Source organism: Ornithorhynchus anatinus, chromosome 11 (genome assembly GCF_004115215.2).
Source record: "Ornithorhynchus anatinus isolate Pmale09 chromosome 11, mOrnAna1.pri.v4, whole genome shotgun sequence".
Classification (NCBI taxonomy): Eukaryota; Metazoa; Chordata; class Mammalia; order Monotremata; family Ornithorhynchidae; genus Ornithorhynchus; species Ornithorhynchus anatinus.
In genome coordinates, this window is record NC_041738.1 from 32402963 (window position 1) to 32426263 (window position 23301).

Sequence of the window (23301 nt, forward strand, 5' to 3'; positions counted from 1 at the left end):
CTGCTGCATGACCTTGGGCAAATCACTTACTTCTCTGTGCCTCGGTTACCTCATCTGAAAAATGGGAATTAAGATTTGTAAGCCCTTGGTAAGACAGGGACTGTGTCCAACCCAATTAGTTTGTATTTACACCAGAGCTTAGTTCTTGTTGTCTTATTACGTCGAGTTGTCTCCAACCCACAGAGACGCCATGGACACATCACTCCCAGAATGCCCCACCTCAGTGCTTGGCAAATAGTAAGTGCTTCACAAATACCATAAAAAATATTAGGAATCACTCAGAAGTGATTATCAGGTATGTACCTTTGGAGAACTTGGGTCTCTCTGATTCCTGGTCAAAGTTCTACTATCTAAGTCATTGTGTGACTTTCAAAGAGACATAAACATTCAGGTCATTACGTTTGTCCACTATGTATTGACCTGATGACAAAACACCAGTTAGTATGAGAAAGTGAGGAAGTCACATGAACTAGAAATTTGATATGTGGTTTTAAAGAATTAGGAAGAACTAGAGACCATGAAACATAGGATATGCCACAAAGGTAATTCAAAAGTATAGAATTTCAAAACTGGCATTAGGCCATTAAAACATCTGTTGCATAGAGATTATACCAACATTAGGTAAGATGCTTCTGAGTCAGAGCTGTAATTAGGCCTAGGCAAGCAGTGTGGCCACCCAGGATGCAGAGCTGAGGGGTTGGAAAAACTGATTTTTTAAAATATGTACATATATATGAATATGTAGGCAGCTCACAATATGTAACAGGCGGGAGAAGAGCCAGAACAAACACCAACAGGCCCAGGTCAAACAGGCACTTTCCGGCAGTGGGTATGGGTTTAAAGGGTGAAGTAGCTGCCACTGCAGTGGTTTCACAACTGGAACCAGCCCCTCTCCCAGGGTTTAAATCTACCTGAGGCTCGGGCCAAGGAGTGAGCAGTTGAAGAGAAACAGAGTGGCCTCTTAGGGAGAGCAGGGGACACGGGAGTCAGAGGCCCTGGGTTCTAATCCTACTTCCGCCACAGGTCTGCTGTGGGTCCCCAGGCAAGTCATTTAACTTCATGGTGCCTCAGTTACCTTACCTGTAAAATGGGGATTAAGATTCTGAGCCCCACGTGGGGCAAGGACTTTGTCCAACCTGATGATCTCATATCTACCCCAGCGCTTAGTACAGTGCCCGGCATGTAGTAAGCACTTAATAAATATCATTTCTTTAAAAGGTGCAAAACTACAACAGTGGCCCAACTTTAAAAATTCCATTTCCCAGCCCCAATCCCAAAATGGAAGCTTGCCCAAGGCTACTGAAAAGGAACACCAGCTAGGCAGGTGACAAGGAAATCCCTCAAAAATCTCCATTCCCTAAACTTAGCATGCCTGAGCAACTCCTTGTTTGGCCCACCTCTAAAACAGACTTAGATAAGGGAACACCAAATGCCCAAGCAGTACGGTACTAAGAATTTTAGAAAATATTTCCCTCTTATCTACTGCAAGACTATAAATTCAGCCTTACAATGAAATACTTGTTTCTTTATTCCTAATGCCCATTTTTCAAAGTCTTGCTCCCCTGAGAACGTGGACAGTAGCTTGCCCCAAAATCAAAATATCAGAGTTCAAGACTAAAACACCTGCAGAGAACATTCATCACAACTTGGGAGTTTTTACCCACTTCCTTAAATGTTTCGTGAAAAGTATATTATTCTGAATCCCCTTCTTACTGAAAAACATGGCATCCTGTTTTATATGACATTTTACCTCTCAACTGATTAACAGAATTACTAACAATGTTTTCCTGCCACATTCATACTCTGGTGAATTCAGGGACTCATCTTAGATGACTTCTTCCCTCCCACGTGAGGAATAGATTTGGTACACTAATATATTCATGTTATATTACTGCTTCAATGCTTTCAGAGGTAGTGATCTGAATTTACCTAGGACCATTGAGTACAAGAGAAAGAACAGCATGGAAAACAGCCAAGCAACATAGCTGGGGCAGGATGATGTCCTATAATACTGTTCCTTTCTCCAGAGTTCTGCTCCACCTGGTTTTAAGTGTACCCATACTATAATGAGCAAATGACTTGTGTTCCTATTCCCACTAAAAAAGTAAAGAAGATGAAATCATAAAAACAACTTAACCTCCTTCCTTAGCCTCCCTTCTTTAGGGATATTCTTTCTTTGTAAACAATTCTATAGCTCCCTGGATCCATTCTCTGAGGATCTGAGGTAGAATGAACTTATTCAGTTGGCAAAAAGGGTAAAGGAGAAGTGTAGACTAGTCTCCCAGTAAATAGCACCATTTAGTAAAATTTTAAATTCTAGTGATTAAGTCCGATTATTTTCATCTCTTTCTTCCCTTCCTTTCCCCCACTACCAAAAAGATACTTTTCAATGAGTTTATAACCCTAAAAGACTATTAGCAAGTCATTTTGGAGTGCATAAGGGGAGAATATATTTCCCTAAATATTGAGATAGTGTTAAGAGAAAGCTTGTGTTTTGGTCTATCACACTGGAGGGGCATTTCCTGTTTTTCTTGTGGAGACTATGTAATGCGCACCAAAATTATTGTACCTAGGAAATAAGGGTTGACAAACTATCCAAGTAAATAAGTCTCAGCAGAGTGTCAGTTTAAGCCAAACTATTTTATTCTTTCCCTCAGAGATGGTGTCACAGATAGACAGAGAACCAGCTGGCAAGTTCATACTGACAACCAAAACCAGTGGCCATGCTGGCAAAAAGAGGAATCTAAGGGAAGAAAGCAAAACTAGGATAATTCATACAAAGCTAGCCCCTCTAACACTGTCACTACCAGTTTTGGTTGGGGTAAGACTTGCAAGACTTGGGCTGCTATTCCAAATCTCCTTTAGTGCCTCACTTCCCACAGAATTGCTGAAAAACTGGGGAAACCAGTACAACCATACAGTTCTCAGGAGCAGCAATCAGAACAAGAAAATAGTTAGCAGCACCAGTGAGTTGTGCCCAGCAACCTGGGCAGAAGTGGTCTAGTTGCCACTGGAGACTGGCATGCCTGTGAACCCCTTGTGGGCAGGAATGTGTCCGTGTGTTGTTATATTTTACTCTCCCAAGATTTTAGTACAGTGCTTTGCACACAGTAAGTGCCCAATGAATGCAACTGAATAAATGAAATTGTGTCTTAGCAAGCAATTATCAATATCTTCTGGGAACTGATATATCATCAGTTCATCTTTGAACACATGATTTCATTACACATTTAGGATCTAATGCTATTAGAAGAAATAAAGAAACTTTCTTTCCACAATGCACATTTACCAGGCTACATGCAATGTCGATGAGAATGGATTTGTGGATGGTATCCATCAAGGAGCTAGTACAAGAATATGTTTCCCAAAGGTCAAAACCCCACGTTGTAGAATTGTCTGGACTCACGAGAACCACATTATAGTGTACTTGCATTTTTAAAAAACATGCTGACATTTGTCTGCACTTAATCACTAACTACAAGTCTGTCACTGTGAATAAAAAGTCTCATTTCAGGACTTTCAAAAGAATAGTAGTAATGGAAGAAAAATGCCAACAAACTTTGGGACTTCAAACTCAGACCAAGGAAGGTAAAGGAGCAGAACTATGGCTGACGTCAACCTGACTTTAATTTTTATAAAATTTTAAGAGTTCCATTTTAGAACACTTGAAATTACTTTCTATAAGTAGGTGTTTGAAGATACTTCATAATAATAATAATAATGTTGGTATTTGTTAAGCGCTTACTATGTGCCGAGCACTGTTCTAAGCACTGGGGTAGACACAAGGGAATCAGGTTGTCCCACGTGGGGCTCACAGTCTTAATCCCCATTTTACAGATGAGGGAACTGAGGCACCGAGAAGTTAAGTGACTTGCCCAAAGTCACACAGCTGGCAAGTGGCAGAGCCGGGGTTCGAACCCATGACCTCTCACTCCAAAGCCCGTGCTCTTTCCAGTGAGCCACGCTGCTTCATGCTTTCCCCAAGTTCTTACAAGTACCTGCAAAGTTTCATGTGAGATTTTACCAACACTTCTAAAATACACCCACTGCCTCTGGAAGTCATGAGGTAATCACAAACCTGCAAGTACACAAGATCTAATTATTTAATATAATATTGACCATGGTTTACCCTAATCTTATCTTTTTCCATTTTAGACTGATTTAGCTATTTTGGTATAAGGAACAGGACTAAGGACTATACTTCCTTCCAAGGACACCTCCAAATAGCCTTGTCAATTGGTGACAGTGAAATGAATCCAACAAGTGTTTTTCATTAACTTCAAAACTAAGTATATATTGGGAAACTACTTTCAGGGCTTCCACACTTCAAAAGTTGAATTTTAAACCAGCACATTAATAAGAGAAGGGTTATTTTACAAAAACAGAAAAAAACAGATTAAGGAAAATTGGGTGGAGGAAATGTGAATAAGCTACCTAATTCAAAAGGAGTTCCTGGTTCTGTCGATTAAAATTTGAATTTCAGGGTAAAAAGAATTATATAATTTTGATAAATTTTCACAAATTCAACAGAAAGGGGCAACTTGATTTATGTAAATAGATTTTATCTAGAAAAAATTGAAGGTCACAGTTTTCTTCAGAAGTCGTCAGAGAAAGAATGTATTTATAAAACCAGATACATCAATATTGGTTTACTATTATCAACTTTTAATAAAACTAAAATGACTATTTTAAGATGAACACTTTGGGATGGCCTAATTAAGGAAAGCAGTTCCGTTTGGTTCTAACAGGCCAAAGGGCACTATCTGAATGGGTAGAGCTCTTCCACATGATTTGCAGGGAAGAAACCAACAAACCTGAAAGTGCAATGCCTCATCCTTCAGCTGTCAATGAATAACGAATTACAACTACATTATGTCCCATAAATCAGCAACTTCCCTACCTCCTTCCTAACCCCAAACTCCTTACAAATAAGCTTAACTCCTTGGTTTTCCTGTTAGTATTTTTTGCCAAGAAGTCACAAAATCTATAGGTAGGATTTCACAATTTGCCCTTCTGTAAGACTATCAACTCATCTCTAGACTGTAAACTCAGTTAACTCATCTGTAAAATGGGGATTAAGACCGTGTGCCCCATGTGGGACAAGTTGCTTACCTTATATCTACCCCAGTGTTTAGAACAGTGCTTGGCACATAGTAAGTACTTAACAAATACTATAATTATTATTAAAAACTCACTGTGGGCAAAGAAAGCATCCTCTAATTCTACATTAATGTACTCTTCCAAGCACTAAATTCAGTGTTATGTACTCAGTAAGTGCTCAATAAATATCACTGGTTGAGGATTGAAGAATCACTCCCAATTGATTAACCTTGATTTCTTTGTCAAGCTGAGGCCTGTGCTTAATGTTCTGACTTAGACAACAACTTGTCTGATAGCTAATACCACCTCCCCAAAAAAATCTGTCAGCAAACGTTTTAACAAAGATCAACAACAGTAAGGTTATAATGAATGAACTTTTCACTTCCCAGTAGATATAGCAAACACCACCCAAGAAAAATTGGCCTGCAAATATTTTAACAAAAATAAACAACAATAAGCTTATAATGAATGGACTTTTCACTTCTCAGTAGATAGAGCTCATACCACCAAAAAGAAATAATAGTGATAATAATCCACCAGCAAACGTTTTAACAAAAGTAAGCAACAATGAGGTTATAATGAATGGACTTTTCACTTCCCAGTAGATATTGGTAATACCACCAAAAAAAAAGTCAGCCTGTAAACATTTTAACAAAAGTAAACAACAATAAGCTTATAATGAATGGACTTTTCACTTCTCAGTAGAGTTCATACCACCAAAGAAAAAAAAAATTTCCACCAGCCAACGTTTTAGCAAAAATAAACAACAATGAGGTTATAATGAATGGACTTTTCACTTACCAGGGTTTATAGAAAAATCTGGAGGAAAGTGGATTGAGGTTTGATGAGGCGGCCTGGAAAACACCTATGGGGCCACTCTCTTCTGGTCAGTTCCCACTGCAAGGTTAGGGGAAAATGCCAATTTCTGTGTCACTGACAGTTGAACGAGGAGACTCCAGGACATGGAAAGGTTGGTTTGCGGAGAGTTTGGGGGCTGACTTGTGCAGGAGATCCCAAGGGAGGCCTTAAGGACTGCATCGTGAAGGAGCTGCAGGACGAGTTAATTGCAGATGAAGAGCTGACCGCCTTCCCTTTACAGCCGAGAAATTTAACCTGTACCGCTGCTGTCTGGTTTGAAGAGAGGGGGACTCACGTGGTGTTATTATTGCTTCTATTATTTATTGCCAGCCCCTGGGCTTCCACTGACCACCTCGAGGGCAATGGAGAAAAGTGTTATTTGCATGCTGTGCCATGGGAGAAAAAAGCCAGGGTCATCTCTGGAGGGCTAGGAGGATTTTGCAAGACCTCCAGCTCCGCGAGCGCCACCCGGACCTCCCAAGCGCTTAGCGCAGTGCTTTGCGCCCAGTAAGCCCTCAATAAATACGATTGAATGAAGGCGGTGCTTTGCACACAGTAAGCGCTCAGTAAGTACGACTGAATGAATGCAGTGCTTTGCACCCAGTAAGGGCTCACTAAATACAATGCAATGAATGCAGTGTTTTGCACACAGTAAACGCCCGCTAGATACGATTGAATGAATGCAGTGCTTTGCACACAGTAAACGCTCCATAAATACGATGGAATAACGAATGCACTGTTTTGCACACAGCAAGCGTTCAATAAATACGATTGAATGAATACATTGCTTTGCACACAGTAGGCGCTCAATAAATTTGAATGAATGAATGCACTGCTTTGCACACAGTAAGCGTTCAATAAATACGACTGAATGAGTAAATGCAGTGCTTTGCACACAGTAAGCGTTCAGTAAATACGATTGAATGCACTGCTTTGCACATAGTAAGCGTTCAGTAAATACGACTGAAGGCACTGCTCTGCGCAAAGTAAATATCTGCATAAATACGATTGAATGAATCCACTGCTTTGCACATAGTAAGTGCTCAATAAATACGATTGAATGAATGCAGTGCTTTGCAAACAGTAAGCGTTCCATAAATACGATTGAACGAACGCGGTGCTGTGCACACAGTAGGCGCTCGAAAAATACGATGGAATGAATGAAGGGAGCTCCCTAGCTGCAGCAGCAGCTGCCGCCGGAGAAGAGGAGAAAGGGGAGCCCCTTCTGCCAAATCGTTGCCCCTCCGAGGAGCCCACCAGGGTTGCTCAGCGTTTTCGGGTCCCGCTCGGAGAAGAGCCGGAAATAGGAGACCGCCATCTTGGCCGCTGGAGGCCGCCATCTTGAACTGTGGAGGCCGCCATCTTGAACCGTGGAGGCCGCCATCTTGGCGCCCCCTCCGGCCCTCAGGGCGCCTGCGCCGTCCTGCGCGCGCGGCATTCTGGGACGGGGCGCCGCCCTTTTCCCGCCCTCTAGGCCTGAGGGTGACGAGGAAAGAGGCCTAGAATCAGCTGTGGCTATGGCTTTTCTCCCCGCCCCTCTTCCTTCCTTGCCTTAGTAATAATAATGATAACGTTGGTATTTGTTAGGCGCTTACTATGTGCAGAGCACTGTTCTAAGCGCTGGGGGAGATACAGGGTCATCAGGATGTCCCACGTGAGGCTCCCAGTCTACATCCCCATTTTACAGATGAGGTCACTGAGGCTCAGAGAAGTGAAGTGTCTCGCCCACAGCCACACAGCTCACAAGGGGCAGAGGCGGGATTCGAACCCATGACCTGTGACTCCCAAACCCGGGCGCTTTCCACTGAGATAGGAAGGCGCCCCACCGTAGTCTGGAGTGGAAACCTGAGTTTCTCTCGCACTAGTCCTGAGAGCTTTTATGGTCAGGAGCAGGAGTTAGTTTCCCCCCTTTAAAGTAAACCAAAAGAAAAGTGGGAAAAAAAAGTTGCTTCAGTTGGGGTGGGTGAAGGTGGTAAATAATAGTCTATCCCACATATTCTGATTTTTTCTTTTTTATAATAATTATGGTATTAAGTGCTTACTATGTGCAGAGCACTGTTCTAAGCACTGGGGTAGATACAGGGTAATCAGATTGTCCCACGTGGGGCTCAGATTTCCGTGTGCAGATCAGAAAACACAGGGTTGTCACCCACTATTAATAATTTTGGTATTTCTTAAGTGCTTACTATGTGCCAAGCACTGTTCTAAGTGCTGGGTAGATACAAGGTAATTAGCTTGTCCCACGTTTGGCTCACGGTCTTAAACCCCATTTTAATAATAATAATGTTAGTATTTGTTAAGCGCTTACTATGTGCAGAGCACTGTTCCGGGCTGGGGTAGATACAGCGTAATCAGGTTGTCCCACGTGAGGCCTACAGTCTTCATCCCCATTTTCCAGATGAGGGAACTGAGGCCCAGAGAAGTGAAGTGACTTGCCCACAGTCACACAGCTGACAAGTGGCAGAGTCTGAATTCAAACCCATGACCTCTGACTCCGAAGCCCGCGCTCTTTCTACTGAGCCACGCTGCTTCCTCACTAGAAATGAGAGTTGTTGGGTCGAAGCGATGATGGCTGCGCAAAAATCGAATGCAGTTCAATGGTGCAGGAAACTGAACCCACCTGAGGCTGACCTCCAATTTTTTTTATGGTATTTATAAGGGCTTACTATGTGCCAGACACTGTACTAAGCAGTGGGGTGGATACATGCTAATTAGCTTGGACACAACCCATGTAATGTAATGTTGGTATTTGTTAAATGCTTACTATGTGCAGAGCACTGTTCTAAGCGCTGGGGTAGATTCAGGGTAATCAGGTTGTCCCACATGAGGCTCACAGTCTTCATCGCCATTTTCCAGATGAGGGAACTGAGGCACAGAGAAGTAAAGTGACTTGCCCACAGGCACACAGCTGACAGGTGGCAGAGCTGGGATTAGAACCCATGACCTCTGGCTCCCAAACCCGGGCTCTTTCCACTGAGCCACGCTGCTTCTCTAATGTTGGTATTTGTTAAGCGCTTACTATGTGCTGAGCACTGTTGTAAGTGCTGGGGTAGATAGAGGGTAATGAAGTTGTCCCACGTGGGGCTCACAGTTTTCATCCCCATTTTACAGATGAGGTCACTGAGGCATAGAGAAGTGAAGTGACTTGCCCGAAGTCACCCAGCTGGCTGATGGTGGAGGCGGGATTAGAACCCATTACCTCTGCTTCCCAAGCCCAGGCTCTTTCCACTGAGCCACGCTGCTTCCACATGGGGCTCACAGTTTCCGGCCCCATTTTACAGATGAGGTAACTGAGACACAGAGAAGCTAAATGACTTGCCCAAGATCGCCCAGCAGATATGCGTCAGATTCAGGATTAGAATTTGGGTCCTTCTGACTCCCCGGCCCCTGCTCTCTCCCATAGGTCGTGTTTCTTCTGTTGCTAATCCTCAAGTTACGGTACTGCTTTGTATACATATAACCCGAATTTTATGTTCCCTGAAGCTTTCCTTTCTGTCTCATTCTCTTCCACCTTTTGTCCTCTATATGATTAGTTTTTACAACTTCAGAAACTTCCTAGAATGTCCTCTACCCACATCCTTTTCCTAGCTGTAGTTGCCACTGGTCTGGTTTTATTACAGACAGTCCAGTTTAACTCACCTGTCCTTGTCCAGTACCAGACACTTTTATGTCTGATACTTTTTATTTTAAGTGCCTTGACTCCTAATGCCCAGTTGCATATCTTGGAAGCAGCACCCTGGGGATGGGAGTGCGGGGGACCTGAGCGGGCTCTACTTACTGAGGTGAACAACCTTGAAAACAAGTGATGAGGTTTTTAAGAAACATGGGCCCTGAGTGACAGGTGGTAAACTGTCACCCAAGGGTGGAGGTTGGGGTTGGGGGGTCGAGGGGACAATTTGGTTAGGAGCACCAGTGCTGCATTGGAACAAATACATGTATTTTGTTTAATGGTGATTTACATTAAGCACTTAATGTGCCAAGCGCAATATTGAATTTCTAAGGTAGATGCAAAATAATCAGGTTGGACATAGTCCCTCTACCTCATCCACCTAAAGTTCATCCTTGCGTGCTTTAACTCTGCCCTCTCCTCTGCCCAGCAAATTATTTCTCCAGCCTATTGACTCCTGTGCCCATTGCCCTCCTCCAGTTGTTCTAGGCTCCCTCCTCAAACCCCCAGCCCCCCGCCTCCACCATTTCTTGCCCCAGTGACCCGGCCATGTTTTTTATTGAGAAAATTGAAACCCTTAGGTATGATCTCCCTCATATTTCCCCCTCCCGTCTCCAGTCCCTCCCTTCTCTTGCCGCTTCTTCAACTTTCCCATCAGTATCTCAAGTGGGAGATCTCCTGCTTTCTCTTAAAATCTACCCCCCTCCACCTGTGCCTGTGACCTCAACCCTTCACACCTTATCAAAACACTTGTCCTCTCCCTTCTTCCTTCCCTGACAGCCATCTTCAACTGTTTGCTCTCCAGTGGCTTTTTCCCCCCCTACTTTTAAACATGCTTATGCCTCCTCTCCTAAAAATATCCCTCTCATGATCTCACAATTCCCTCTCACAATCTCCCCATTTCCCTCTACCATTCCCCTCCAAACTCTTTGAGCGAGTTGTCTCCACACACTTTCTCAAGTTCCTTTTCTCCAGTTCTCTCCTTAACCTTGCTGAAGGCACATCTCCTCCAAGAGGCCTTCCCTAACTAAGCCCTCTTTTCCTTTTCTTCCACTCCCTTCTGTGTTGCCGTGACTTGCTCCCATCACTCATCCCCCCTCCCAGCCCAGCACTTAGGTACATATCCATCCATAACAATAATTTATAGTAATATCTTTCTCCCACTCTAGATTGTGAGTTTGCTATAGACAGGGAACGTATCTGTACTATTTGTACTTTCCCAAGCACTTAATACAGTGCTGTGCACATAGTAAGCACTCACCTCCCCTCAGCTAAGCCCTCTTTTCCCCCCTTTTCCTCTGCTCCTCCCCCTCTCCCTTCCCTCTCCTCAGCACTGGGCTCGTTCGCTCAATGGTATATATTTTCGTTACCCTATTTATTTTGTTAATGAGATATACATCACTTTGATTCTATTTATTGCTAATGTTTTAATGAGATGTTCATCCCCTTGACTCTATTTATTGCTATTGTTTTTGTCTGTCTCCCCCGATTAGACTATAAGCCCGTCAATGGGCAGGGACTGTCTCTGTTGCCAATTTGTACATTCCAAGCACTTAGTACAGTGCTCGCACATAGTAAGCGCTCAATAAATACTATTGAATGAATGAATAAATATGACTGATCAACCGATTGATTGACCCCCTCCAATCTGGATTCTTCCCCCTTCATTAGACAGAAACTGCCCTCTCAAAGGTCACAGATGATCTCCTTCTTGCCAAATCCACGTTCCTCTATTCCATCCTAAACCTCTTTGACCTCTTGGCTGCCTTTGACACTGTCGACCACCTCCTTCTCCTAGAAGCATTATCCAACCTTGGCTTCACTGACACTGTCCTCTCCTGGTTCTAATCTCCTATCTCTCTGGCCACTCATTCTTAATCTTTTTGGTGGGTTCCTCCTCTGCCTCCCACCCCCTTAGGGTTCAGTTCTGGGTCTCCTATTCTCCATCTACACCTACTCTCTTGGAGAACTAATTCTCTCCCATGGCTTCAATTGCCATCTCTATGAGGATGATTCCCAAGTCTTCATCTCCATTCCTGACTCCTCTCCTCTACAGTTTCACATTTCCTTCTGCCTATAGGACATCTCTACTTGGATGTCCCACTGACATCTCAAACTTATCATGTCCAAAAGAGAACAACTTTATCTTTCCACCCTAACCCTTTCCTCCCTCTGACTTTCTCATCACTGTAGTCAGCACCACCATCCTTCTTGTCTCACAAGCCTGTAAACCTGACGTTATCCTCGATTCATCTCTCTCATTCAACCCAAATATTCACTCTGTCACTATTTTCCTACTACAGCCTAACCCTCACACTTCACTCTAATGCTAAACTACTCACTGTACTTTGATCTCGTCTGTCTCGCTGCAGACTTCTCGCCCATGTCCGGTCTCTATCCTGGAATGCCCACCCTCTTCATATCCAACAGACAATCACTCTCCCCATCTTCAGTGTCTTATTGAAAACACATCTCCTTCAAGAAGCCTTCCCTGACTAGGCCCTCATTTCCTCTTCTCCCACTCCCTTCTGCACTGCCCTTGCGTTTGGATTTGCCCTCTTTATTCACCTCTCCCTCAGCCCCACAGCACATATGTATGTATCCATAATTTATTTATATTAAATAATATTTCTATTATCTCTACATTTATAGATTGTAAGCTCATTCTGGGCAGGGAACATGTCTACCAACTCTGTTACATTATACTCTCACAAATGCTTAGTCCATTGCTTTGCACAGAGCAAGCACTCAATGTATGTGATTGTTTGATTGGCTAGTCCATGTCCCACAAGGGGATCGTATCTAAGGAGGAGGGACAAAGATTTAGTCCCCATTTTACAGATAAGGTAACTGAGGCTCAGAGAAGTGAAGTAACTTGCCCACGGTCACACAGCAGACAAGCGGCAGAGCTGGAATTCAAACCCAGATCCTCTGACTCCCAGGCCCTTGCTCTTTCCTCTGGGCCGTATTGATTCTGTACTATTTTGGAAGTAAAGACATAGTTTGAAAAATTTTCCTTTATGCATTCAGTGCTTAGAACAGTGCCTGGCACAGAGTAAGCGCTTAACAAATACTGTAATTATTAATTATTATTATTGTTATATAGTTTGAAGGATTCTAAGACTTATCAATATCTCCTCCATTCAGGGCATGTGACTGTACCTCTTTCCAGGGTTTATCTGCAGCACTTATTGTGCAACTGGTGGATGTGTACTTCCTGGTCTTCATTCATAATTAACTTGATGTGATCCACCAAATCCATCTGGACAGTGAGTAACTCTTGGACTTTTCCTCTGTTGCTGGAGGGAGGTACCACAGAAAAGTTGGGGCTCCCAAACTGGCCCTTTTGAGGGTGGGTCACAATCAGGTGAGCTGCAAGGTGGGGTAAGCAAAAGACCTTGGCTCCTCACAAGTCCGACTCGGGAGAATAGGCAACCGAGTCTGCCTCTCAGTTCGATCCAGACAGAGAGAGCAGCCCGTGATGTCAGAATTGGAATCTCTTTTCCTGTGCAATCGCCCTAGGAAGTGAACTGGATTTTCTGTGCAGAATCTGAGTTGGTAGTAGTGACTCTATGACCCTAAAGGGAATTCAGACCCTTTCCTCTAGTGGACTGATCACCATGAAGGGAGGTCGAGGAGAGGGGGAAAAATACTACTGGTTTGGGAATCAAAGCCATCCCTTTTAAATGCAGGCCACTGTCAGATGAACTGCAAGAGATCTCTGGATCTTAGCCCCTCACTCATCTAACACTTTTTTTGTTTCTTCTAAGCTTTTGGTTGTTGGAAGAAAAGAAAATCTCTAAGATAGCACCCTCTATGCTTCCCCATCCTGGTAACTGTAATTTTATAGCATACAAAAACTCTGAGAGTTTAGGGTATTTAATTACCACTATTTTGTCCAAGGGTTGAGTTGCTTTTTTTGGGTACCCCAGAGAAAGTCTCATCGGACTACATGTTGTATAGATAATCAGGCAGGAATTTTGGAGTTGTAGTGTATAGAGAGATGGCAATGCATTCCTTCTGTGTCTCTTCCATTGAGCCTTTTATCTTTCCACAGCACTTAAGCTTACTGCTGCCCAAATGATCTTTATTTTATCAAGATATTTGATACCCTTAAAAAGCTTGACTTACAAACAGTTGCATTTGTTTAAGTAGGTCTGAATAAGTTCCTCTTCATGGAACAGGGGCTCCATTCATTAATGAAGGGGCCCCTGGAAACCAGTTTTCTAGAAATGTTTGTATGCTAGGCCATCTAATGCTTAGAAAATTCTCTGCCTGAAATTCATTTTTGAATTTTAATATGTCTATATCTTATGAAGTATTGATGAGCTTCTGTAGCATTAAACTGTTGTTTGAGACTTTTTCTTCAGTGCTTCAACCCTCATTTCTGCATTATTTCATGTATTCATTCTAACTTAGTCATTAAAAAAACAAAGAATAGCATCTTACATGCATTTTCCATTTTACTTTCTATTTTAATGGAAATTATCCTAGGACCAGGACTAGCAGCAGATTTTGACTGAGATGCTGCATTATCTGTGACTTTGTTTTTGAACATCCATAAAATGTTTTCCTGGCCCTTCTTGTTTTCAGTGTCCTGATTTCAGCGCAGCATGTATGTAGCAGCTTTTTGGTTAGCCTTGAAGCCTGTCTACTTGTTTTGTTTTGTTGTCTGTCTCCCCCTTCTAGACCATGAGCCCATTGTTGGGTAGGGATTACCTCTATCTTTTGCTGAATTGTATTCTCCCGAACCCTTAGTACAGTGTTCTGCACATAGTAAGCACTCGGTACATAATATTGATGATAATGATTGATGATGACAGTGTCTTGCTCTTATGAAATTACAACAGGAAAATTTTTTCCTATGCTTGACTTGCCCCAAATAATAGCAAAAGACAAACTGGCAAACAAAATACTGTAGTCAAGAGACTCTTATTTTCCCAATGTTCTTGCAAAGAATCAAAAGATTTGAAGTAATTACCAGTAGTCTGTTGTGTATTATGGTAGAGCTTGCCAAGGCTTTGAAAATGTCCGTTATTCATTCAAGCATGCTACGTGAGCTGGGCTTCTTTAATAAACAAGCATTCCCACTCATTAAAACTTTGTTTTCAACAACACTTTCTGGTTTATTGATGATGCTAACGGCTTCTTACTTTTCACTTAAATTAAGACAGACAAGCTCCATAGAGTAAATGCAGCTTTCTGTTAACCGTTTCAGGTCCATCACACTGTTCATCAAGGTGGGAAATTTTTGAAGCATGCTGCAAGCTTCCTGTAAATGTACTTCAAAAATTCTGTTTTCACTGCATCTTTGGGGTAGAAGGCCATCTGGTATGGAGGTAGGGAATGTTCTTTTGACATTTTCAACATTTTATCTACCTTGGTGGGGTGCAGTGTGATATCAGAAGAAACAAGAGCACAGAGCAAACCAACTGCCACTAGTGTAAATTGCAACCAACAGTTCATCCCTAGCAAAGTTCTAATCCCTATGACCTTCTGGATTATTCCCAGTAATGAAAGAGGTAAAATCCTGGCTTAGAACAGTGCTTGAAACTGTTTAACAAATACCATAAATAATGAATAGTAAGAACATTCAAGAAAGACTGAGAATACAGAGGCCTTCCTTTACATCTACCATTCTCTAGGCCTGCCCTGTTATTGTCTGACAAATGGGGACCCAGGACTGTAGTTACTACAGGTCTCACCTTCTCTTCTTTATCTGAATCTTGGAGGAAAAAGAATAGGTTATTATTTCCAGAGAGCCTTTTAAATGTGCTTTTTTTATCATTTGCTCTCATAACAGAGGGACCGTTGGACCTCTCTATGCAGATATCTATTTCTGCAACTAGTCACCCAGAGAAATATTGGACTGTTTTCTGCAAACCTTGCAACTGCAGACCAAAAACATCATTTAGTTTTCTAAATACTATTTTAGGCTCACTAGCAATGACAATTCATTTAGAAATGAGTCCAACTAACATTACTGTTGTACCCTTAAAATACAGGCACATCTCCTCCAAGGGGTCTTCCCTGACTGAGCCCTCCTTTCCTCTTCTCCCACTCCCTTCGGCATCACCCTGACTTGTTCCTTTTATTCATCTCCCTCCTCCCAGCCCCACAGCACTTATGTACATATCTGATATGTATTTATTTCTATTACTGTCAGTCTTCCCTCTAGACTGTAGGTTCATTGTGGCCAGAAAATGTGTCTGTTTATTGTTGTATTTTATTTTCCCAAGCCCAGTACAGTGCTTGGCACCCAGTAAGAACTCAATAAATATAACTCATTGACTGACACTACCTCTACAAGATTACCTCAGATCAGTACCATTCATTCATTCAGTCATATTTATTGAGCGCTTACTGTGTGCAAAGCATTGTACTAAGCACTTGGGAGAGTACAGTATAACGATAAACAGACAAATACCCTGCCCACAGGGATGAATATAAATAAATAAGTTACAGATATGTACATAAGTGCTGTGGGGCTGGGAGGGGGATGAATAAAAAGAGGAAGTCAGGGTGATGTGGAAGGGAGTGGGAGAAGAGGAAAGAGGGCTTAGGCAGGGAAGGCCACTGGAAGGAGATGGACCTTCAATAAGGTTTTGAAGGTGGGGAGAGTAATTGTCTCTTGGACAAAATATAACTTTAAAATACAAAATATAAATCAAATAATAATAATGTTGGTATTTATTAAACGCTTACTATGTGCAAAGCACTATTCTAAGCGCTGGGGGGATACAAGGCAATCAGGTTGTCCCTCATGGGGCTCACAGTCTTCATCCCCATATTACAGATGAGGTAACTGAGGCCCAGAGAAGTGAAGTGACTTGCCCAAAGTCACACAGCTGACAAGCTTAGAACCCACAACCTCTGACTCCCAAGCCTGGGCTCTTTCCACTGAGCCACGCTGCTTCTCGTAATCAAAATACTAAAAACAGGACACCTCCCTCAACTCTCTCTGTAGTCCTGTCTTTGTCAACAGCAAACTAGATTACTTTATTTAGTAGTTCTGCAGAAATAACCAAGTCACAGCCCAAGGAGTTGGACACATAGATCTATGCCTATGTATATGTTTACAGTTGGCTAGCAAAGTGAAAATTGCAAGCACAGTAAGGATTAAAAGCATGTGCAAGGTCCATGTAATCAGATTACAGGGAGTTAGCTACAACCGCAGTCTCTTTGGTTTGGCATTATTTCGTAAAGTCCCTTCCTTCGTAGTGATTTTTTAAAAATTGGCCTAATTTAATTGTTTCATTTGCTCTTTTGAATACACAACCACATGTGATTGAATAGTAAACATATTTTTAATAAATTTAATAAATAAGAGAAATTTTTCCTCTTGCCTTAGTATTTAAATGACAGCTTCAGAAATGATTTTCTACTCCCGTATTAAGTAGCCTACCCAAGACTCCTATTTCAAATAGGAGTATTTTGTTTAAATGGTTGCTGCTGCTGCTGCTTCCTGTTGGATCATGACAGTTAATTGGATCCAGCTGTTCTAGGATCAGGTTTTTAATCTCCTACTACTCATCCATTCTTCCTTTCATCTTGGTTCCAAAGCCAGAGTCTATCCTGGAGAAGATATAGTTTGATGAGAAAGCTTTTACAATTCAACTAGGTGACATATGCTATCCATCATCTAATGCAAAAACTATGGTGAACCTTTGGGTAAGAAACTTGTATTTACAAATAAGAATAAATATACATTAATCACATTAGGAGGGCATCTCATCATGTAGGGGTTACTGTGTTGTATATCAAAATCTTCATTCCCTTTAGAGACTAAAAACAGGTTTTTTTTCCAATATGATTTGTTTAGGGCTTACTATGTGTTGAGCACTGTTGATTTGAGGAAAAAGGAATGATAAAGATTGTAATGCTTTCAAGAGCAGAACTCTAACTAGAAGAAGTAGAAATCAAAGATTCAATCAACACAATTGATGTAAAAGTAGAGAGTTACTGAAACTGAAAAATAAACTTCAAAAAGGCCCATTTCCTGGAATAGGGCCTAGTAGCCTGACCCAAGGCAGCAAATCATATTTTACGATGGCTTAAAAGTGCCTCCAGCACTTGTCTTGTCTTATGCTGTCGAGCGGGCTCCCAACCCATAGCATCTCCTTTGACACATCTGTCCTAGAACGCTCGGCCTCCATCTGCAGTCATTCTGTTAGTGTGTCCGTAGTTTTCTTGGTAAAAATCCAGAGGTGCTTAACCGTTGCCTTCTTCCAGCCAGTAAACTTGAGTCTCCGCCCTCAAATCTCTCCCAGGCCGCTGTTGCCCAGCACGGGGGAGTTTTGACTTGCAGCAGATGGCCTTCCACTCGCTAGTCACTGTCCAAGCTAGGAATGGAAACGCCTCTGCTTGACTCTCCCTTCCATAGCCGAGACGGGTAGAGTACCGGTGGGATCCTGAGAGGAGTGCCTCCAGCACTACCCCAAACAAAATTAAGTCTGTGGAATATCTGCAAGTCACTCTACCACCTACTTTCTGTTCAGATTCAGATATTCTTCGGCCTCTTATCCCTAAGGGATTCTTCTTAAAGAACATTTTTTAGTGGTATTTGTTAAGAAGCTACGTGTCAAATGTTCTTCTACAGGCAGGGATTGATGCAACTCAATCAGATTGGACACAGTCCCTATCCTACATGGGGATCACAATCAAAGGAGGCGGGAGAACGAGTTTTGGATCCCCATTTTACAGTTGAGGTTGCTTAGACCGAGTCCCATGTGGGATAGATTGTCTCACTTGATTAATTTGTACCTTCCCCAGCACTTAGAATAGTGCTTGACATAGGTCAAACACCTAACAAATACTGTAATTTAATAATGTTGGTATTTGTTAAGCGCTTACTATGTGCCAAAAACTGTTCTAAGCACTGGGGTAGATAACAGGTAATCAGATTGTCCCAGGTCATTCAGCTGAAGTGGAGAGTCTCTCCTAATTCATTCAATCGTATTTTTTGAGGACTTACTGTACTAAGCGCTTGGAATGGGCATTTCGGCAACAGATAGAGTCAATCCCCGCCCAACAACGGGCTCACAAATCCAAGCAAGTGAAAGCCTATGGTACCTCGGTGATAGATGGCTGTTTTCAAAAGGGGGAAGTCAAGATGAACGGCTTTGATGTGGTGCGATATTAAAGCGATCAACACCGAAGCCATACCGGCAACCCGTTTTTGAAAATGAGAGAGAAGCAGCGTGGCTCAGTGGAAAGAGCCTGGGCTTGGGAGTCAGTGGTCATGGATTCTAATCCCGGCTCCGCCGCTTGTCAGCTGTGTGACCTTGGGCAAGTCACTTCACTTCTCTAGGCCTCAGTTCCTTCATCAGGAAAATGGGGATAAAGACTGTGAGCCCCTCGTGGGTCAACCTGATTACCTTGTATCTACCCCAGCACTTAGAACACTGCATGGCACATAGCGCTTATCAAATACCTACATTATTATTAATATTATTATTATTATCTAGGATGGACTAGTTGGCGGTCTTACTGGCAGAGGATGGACAGCCTGGGAGCTGGTCCCTGGGCGATTGGATTGATTTATTTTTAATTAGATTGGTGGAGACGGTAAATAATTCATAATGGTGGTATTTGTTAAGCACTTACTATGTGCAAAGCACTGTTCTAAGCGCTTGGGGGCGGGGGAGGGAATACAAGGTGATGAGATTGTCCCACACGGGGCTCACAGTGTGAATCCCCATTTGACAGATGAGGGAACTGAGGCCCACAGAAGTCATAATAATGTTGGTATTTGTTAAGCACTTATTATGTGCAAAAAACTGTTCTAAGCGCTTGGGGGCTGGGGAGGGAATACAAGGTGATGAGGTTGTCCCTCGTGGGACTCACAGTGTGAATCTCCATTTGACAGATGAGGGAACTGAGGCCCAGAGAAATAATAATGTTGGTATTTATTAAGTGCCTACTATGTGCAAAGCACTGTTCTAAGCGCTTGGGGGCTGGGGAAGGAATACAAGGTGATGAGGTTGTCCCTCGCGGGACTCACAGTGTGAATCCCCATTTGACAGATGAGGGAACTGAGGCCCAGAGAAGTCATAATAACATTGGTATTTGTTAAATGCTTACTATGTGCAAAGCACTGTTCTAAGCGCTGGGGGTGGGAATATAAGGTGATGAGGTTGTCCCAGGTGGGGCTCACAGGGTGAATCCCCATTTGACAGATTTGACAGATGAGGGAACTGAGGCCCAGAGAAGTCATAATAATGTTGCTATTTGTTAAGCGCTTACTATGTGCAAAGCACTGATCTAAGCGCTGTGGGGTGGGGGTGGGAATACAAGGTGATGAGGTTGTCTCACGAGGGGCTCACAGTTTTCATCCCCATTTGGCAGATGAGGGAACTGAGGCCCACAGAAGTGACTTGGCCAAAGTCAGCCGGAGGCGAGATGGGAACCCACGACTCCCCAGCCCGGGCTCTTTCCACTGGGCCGCACCGCTTCTTTCAGCACCTCTTGACAGTGCACAGAGTAAGCGTCCAATAAATACGAATGAATGAATGAACGAATGAATGAATGAATGAATGAACGAACGAACGAATGAATGAATGAATGAATGCATGAATGAGGCGGCCCTGGCTCTTGGCCCCCCGCCCCGTCGGGGGCAGGTCTCGCGAGACTGAGCGGGTTTCTCTTCCCTCCCCCGCTCCCGCTCCCATGATGCACCGCGCTCCGCTGCCGCCGCTGGCGGGGGGAGGAAGGCGGTGGGGGGGGTGCGGCCGCCATGTTGGGAGAGAAGCGGCTGCGGTAGGCTCCAGGACCGCCTCAAGGCCCCGGCGGGCTCGGAGCGGGAACGGCCCGGTCGGCGAGGGGCACGGGGCGCCAGAAGCGGGCGGCGGCTTCGGTTCCGCTCCGTGCGGGCGGCCGGGGAGGAGGAGGAGGAGGGAGAGGCGCGGCGGGCGCGGCCGGGCGGCGCCATGAGCGGGGGGACCCCCTACATCGGCAGCAAGATCAGCCTCATCTCCAAGGCGGAGATCCGCTACGAGGGCATCCTCTACACCATCGACACCGAGAACTCCACCGTCGCCCTCGCCAAAGGTAGGGGGGGCGGCCGCCCATGGCCGCGGGCAGCGTGTTGACCCGCCCCCGGGCCTGAGGAGGCCCGACAGAGGCGAGGGGGCCGGCCAAACCCCACAGTGGCTGCACCTCTCCTCTCCTGGTCCCCCATCCCAGGATTATTTACCCTCGCACCGGGGACCGGTCCTAGTCCCGTCCTCCCCGCCTTGAGGCTTTTCCTCCTTTGGTATGGTTATTTTTAAAAAGTCGCTGCCGGGCGCCAAGCACTGTGCGAAGCGAACTCTCTTCAAAGCCCTCTTGATAACTCACCTCCTCCAGGAGGCCTTCCCAGACTGAGCCCCCCCACCTTTCCCTCTGCTCCTCCTCCCCCCCGCCCTCTGCTCTTCCCCCTTCTCCTCAGCACTGTGCTCGTTTATATATATTATTTATGACCCTATTTATTTTGTTAAGGAGGTGCGTCTCGCCATGGTTCTGTTTATCTTGATGATGTTGCTTTGTTTTGTTCTGTTTTGCTGTCTCCCCCGGTTAGACTGTGAGCTCGTCGTTGGGCAGGGATGGTCTCTCTCTGTTGCCGAATTGTCCATTCCAAGCGCTTAGTACAGTGCTCTGCACAGGGATGGTTTCTCTCTGTTGCCGAATTGTCCATTCCAAGCGCTTAGTACAGTGCTCTGCACAGGGATGGTTTCTCTCTGTTGTCGAATTGTTCATTCCAAGCGCTTAGTACAGTGCTCTGCACAGGGATGGTCTCTCTCTGTTGTCGAATTGTCCATTCCAAGCGCCTAGTACAGTGTTCTGCACATAGCGCTCAATAAATACTATTGAATGGATGCATAATAATGTTGGTATTTGTTAAGCGCTTACTATGTGCAGAGCACTGTAATAAGCGCTGGGGTATACAGGGTAATCAGGTTGTCCCACATGAGGCTCACAGTTCTAATCCCCATTTTACAGATGAGGTCACTGAGGCCCAGTGAAGTGACTTGCCCACAGTCCCACAGCTGCCAAGGGGCAGACTCGGGATTCGAACCCATGACCTCTGACTCCCAAGCCCAGGCTCTTTCCACTGAGCCACGCTGCTTCTCAGTTAGCACCCAACACCTCCCCTGCCCGCAGCGAGCTGCCCTCCCGCGCTGGCCTCCGCCGGCGGCTTCAGTCACACAATGCAAAACGCTTTGCCGAGGGAAAAACAGAAACGTTGATGCGTCGTTTGAAAATCGACAGGACTGTTGGAATCCTGTCGTCGTCCTCAGAGGATGGACGACACACCGATCCCCGGTTGTTGTGTGCGAACCTCCCGAGCCTCGGGGATACTTAGGAAATGCAACCGAGCAAGGGACAGTATCCCGAAAAGCCCTAAAATAGGCAAGGCGAAAGCAGGAATCTTTCTAAAGACTTGTCCACCTGCAATCCTGCGTTCTTTTCACTGAAGCCTATTCAGAGGGCTTCATCCTTGTGCCATCAGGTTTTGGCTTGTTTCATTTTTGAAGTCGGATGCGGTAGTCGAAGCAAAACCCGGGGTGCATCTTGAAGATTTCAGGGGTCCATAAAGACCACCGTGAGCATATTGAGCAAATAATCTGGAAGAAGTATTTACCTGCTAGACCAGAATAGCTCCAAAGGCCTGTTGTGCAACAGCGAACTTTAGAGCACCCTTTAAAGATGCCACAGCACTCTGCGATGATGAGTGGGCCTGGAATTTAGCCGGTGGATGCCATCTCTGGTACTTAGAAAAGATGTTTGACCCCACGGAAAAGATGTCTGAAAGGGTGGACTTGAAGAATGTGGGTGTCTGTGAAATCATGTGAATCATGGGCCTGGTTCTGAATACACTAATGAGAAAGGCACTGACCTGGTAGAGTTCAGTGTCAGAGTAGGATGTCTGAGATTTTCTTTCTGTTTTGATTCCTTTCCCATATTCTTGCCCTTCAGATTGTGAGACTAATGAAGGGAGTAAGTGAAATTCGCCTCTGGGAGGTGGGACAATCTCATTCTATTTCAGAGAGTAACATATACGTGCCCCTCAGAAATATTGGGACTGTAATATTTAGTGGATGATGAAGGGAAACTTGTTCTAAACATTGGGACACTTGGGAGAGGGACAAAAAGTGAAAATCCAGTATATTCACACACTGTGAAGTTATTGCTTGACAGTTGTCTAATGGATTGTGGATCTTTAACAACATTTTTGTTCTGTCGCTGGATTGAGAGGCAATTTGGACCGTGAAATTTTCTGCCTTCTTATAACTACCCGAGCGCAGTAAATTCCTACTCTTCGTTACCATAATAGGGTCATAGAGTTAGTCTCTTCAAAATAGTTTCCATCTAGCTCTTTAGGCCAGAATGGTTGAATTGCATTGAATTTTTTTTTGACCAGTCAGTAACCCACTAAAGTAACTGTCACTTCTTCAGAAGTTTCGTCAACCTACTGCTGTATTTATTGATTGTATAATGATGATTAGAATCTGAACACTCAATCGCCTTTCTAATAGAATTGAGCTTCAAATTTCTGTATCTACAGGTCTTCAGACCTTCTAACCCAAAATGGATAAGATGAATATTCAACTGGCGGCTTTTTTCTGCAACTAGCAAAAAGGTTTTATGAAACTTTTGGTGTTGGCATGACTTCAGTATTAAAAGGATGACAAGCT

At 44.0% G+C, this 23301-nt stretch overlaps 1 protein-coding gene across 9 annotated transcripts in view; it reads left to right on the plus strand.

The window, feature by feature from the left end:
- Nucleotides 1-20337: 20337 nt before the first annotated feature.
- The window catches only part of LSM14A (LSM14A mRNA processing body assembly factor), a 31788-nt gene continuing 28824 nt past the window's right edge, over nucleotides 20338-23301 (plus strand). For 2 of the 9 annotated variants that reach the window (XM_016228215.3, XM_029074908.1), the window contains exon 1: nucleotides 20346-20674. In XM_016228215.3, coding sequence (XP_016083701.2) covers nucleotides 20554-20674 — 121 coding nt within the window. In that variant the 5' untranslated portion in view covers nucleotides 20346-20553. Of the gene's footprint in view, nucleotides 20675-23301 lie in introns of all 9 variants that reach the window. The other 7 variants (XM_029074909.2, XM_029074910.2, XM_039913419.1 and 4 more) reach the window with 7 other exon arrangements.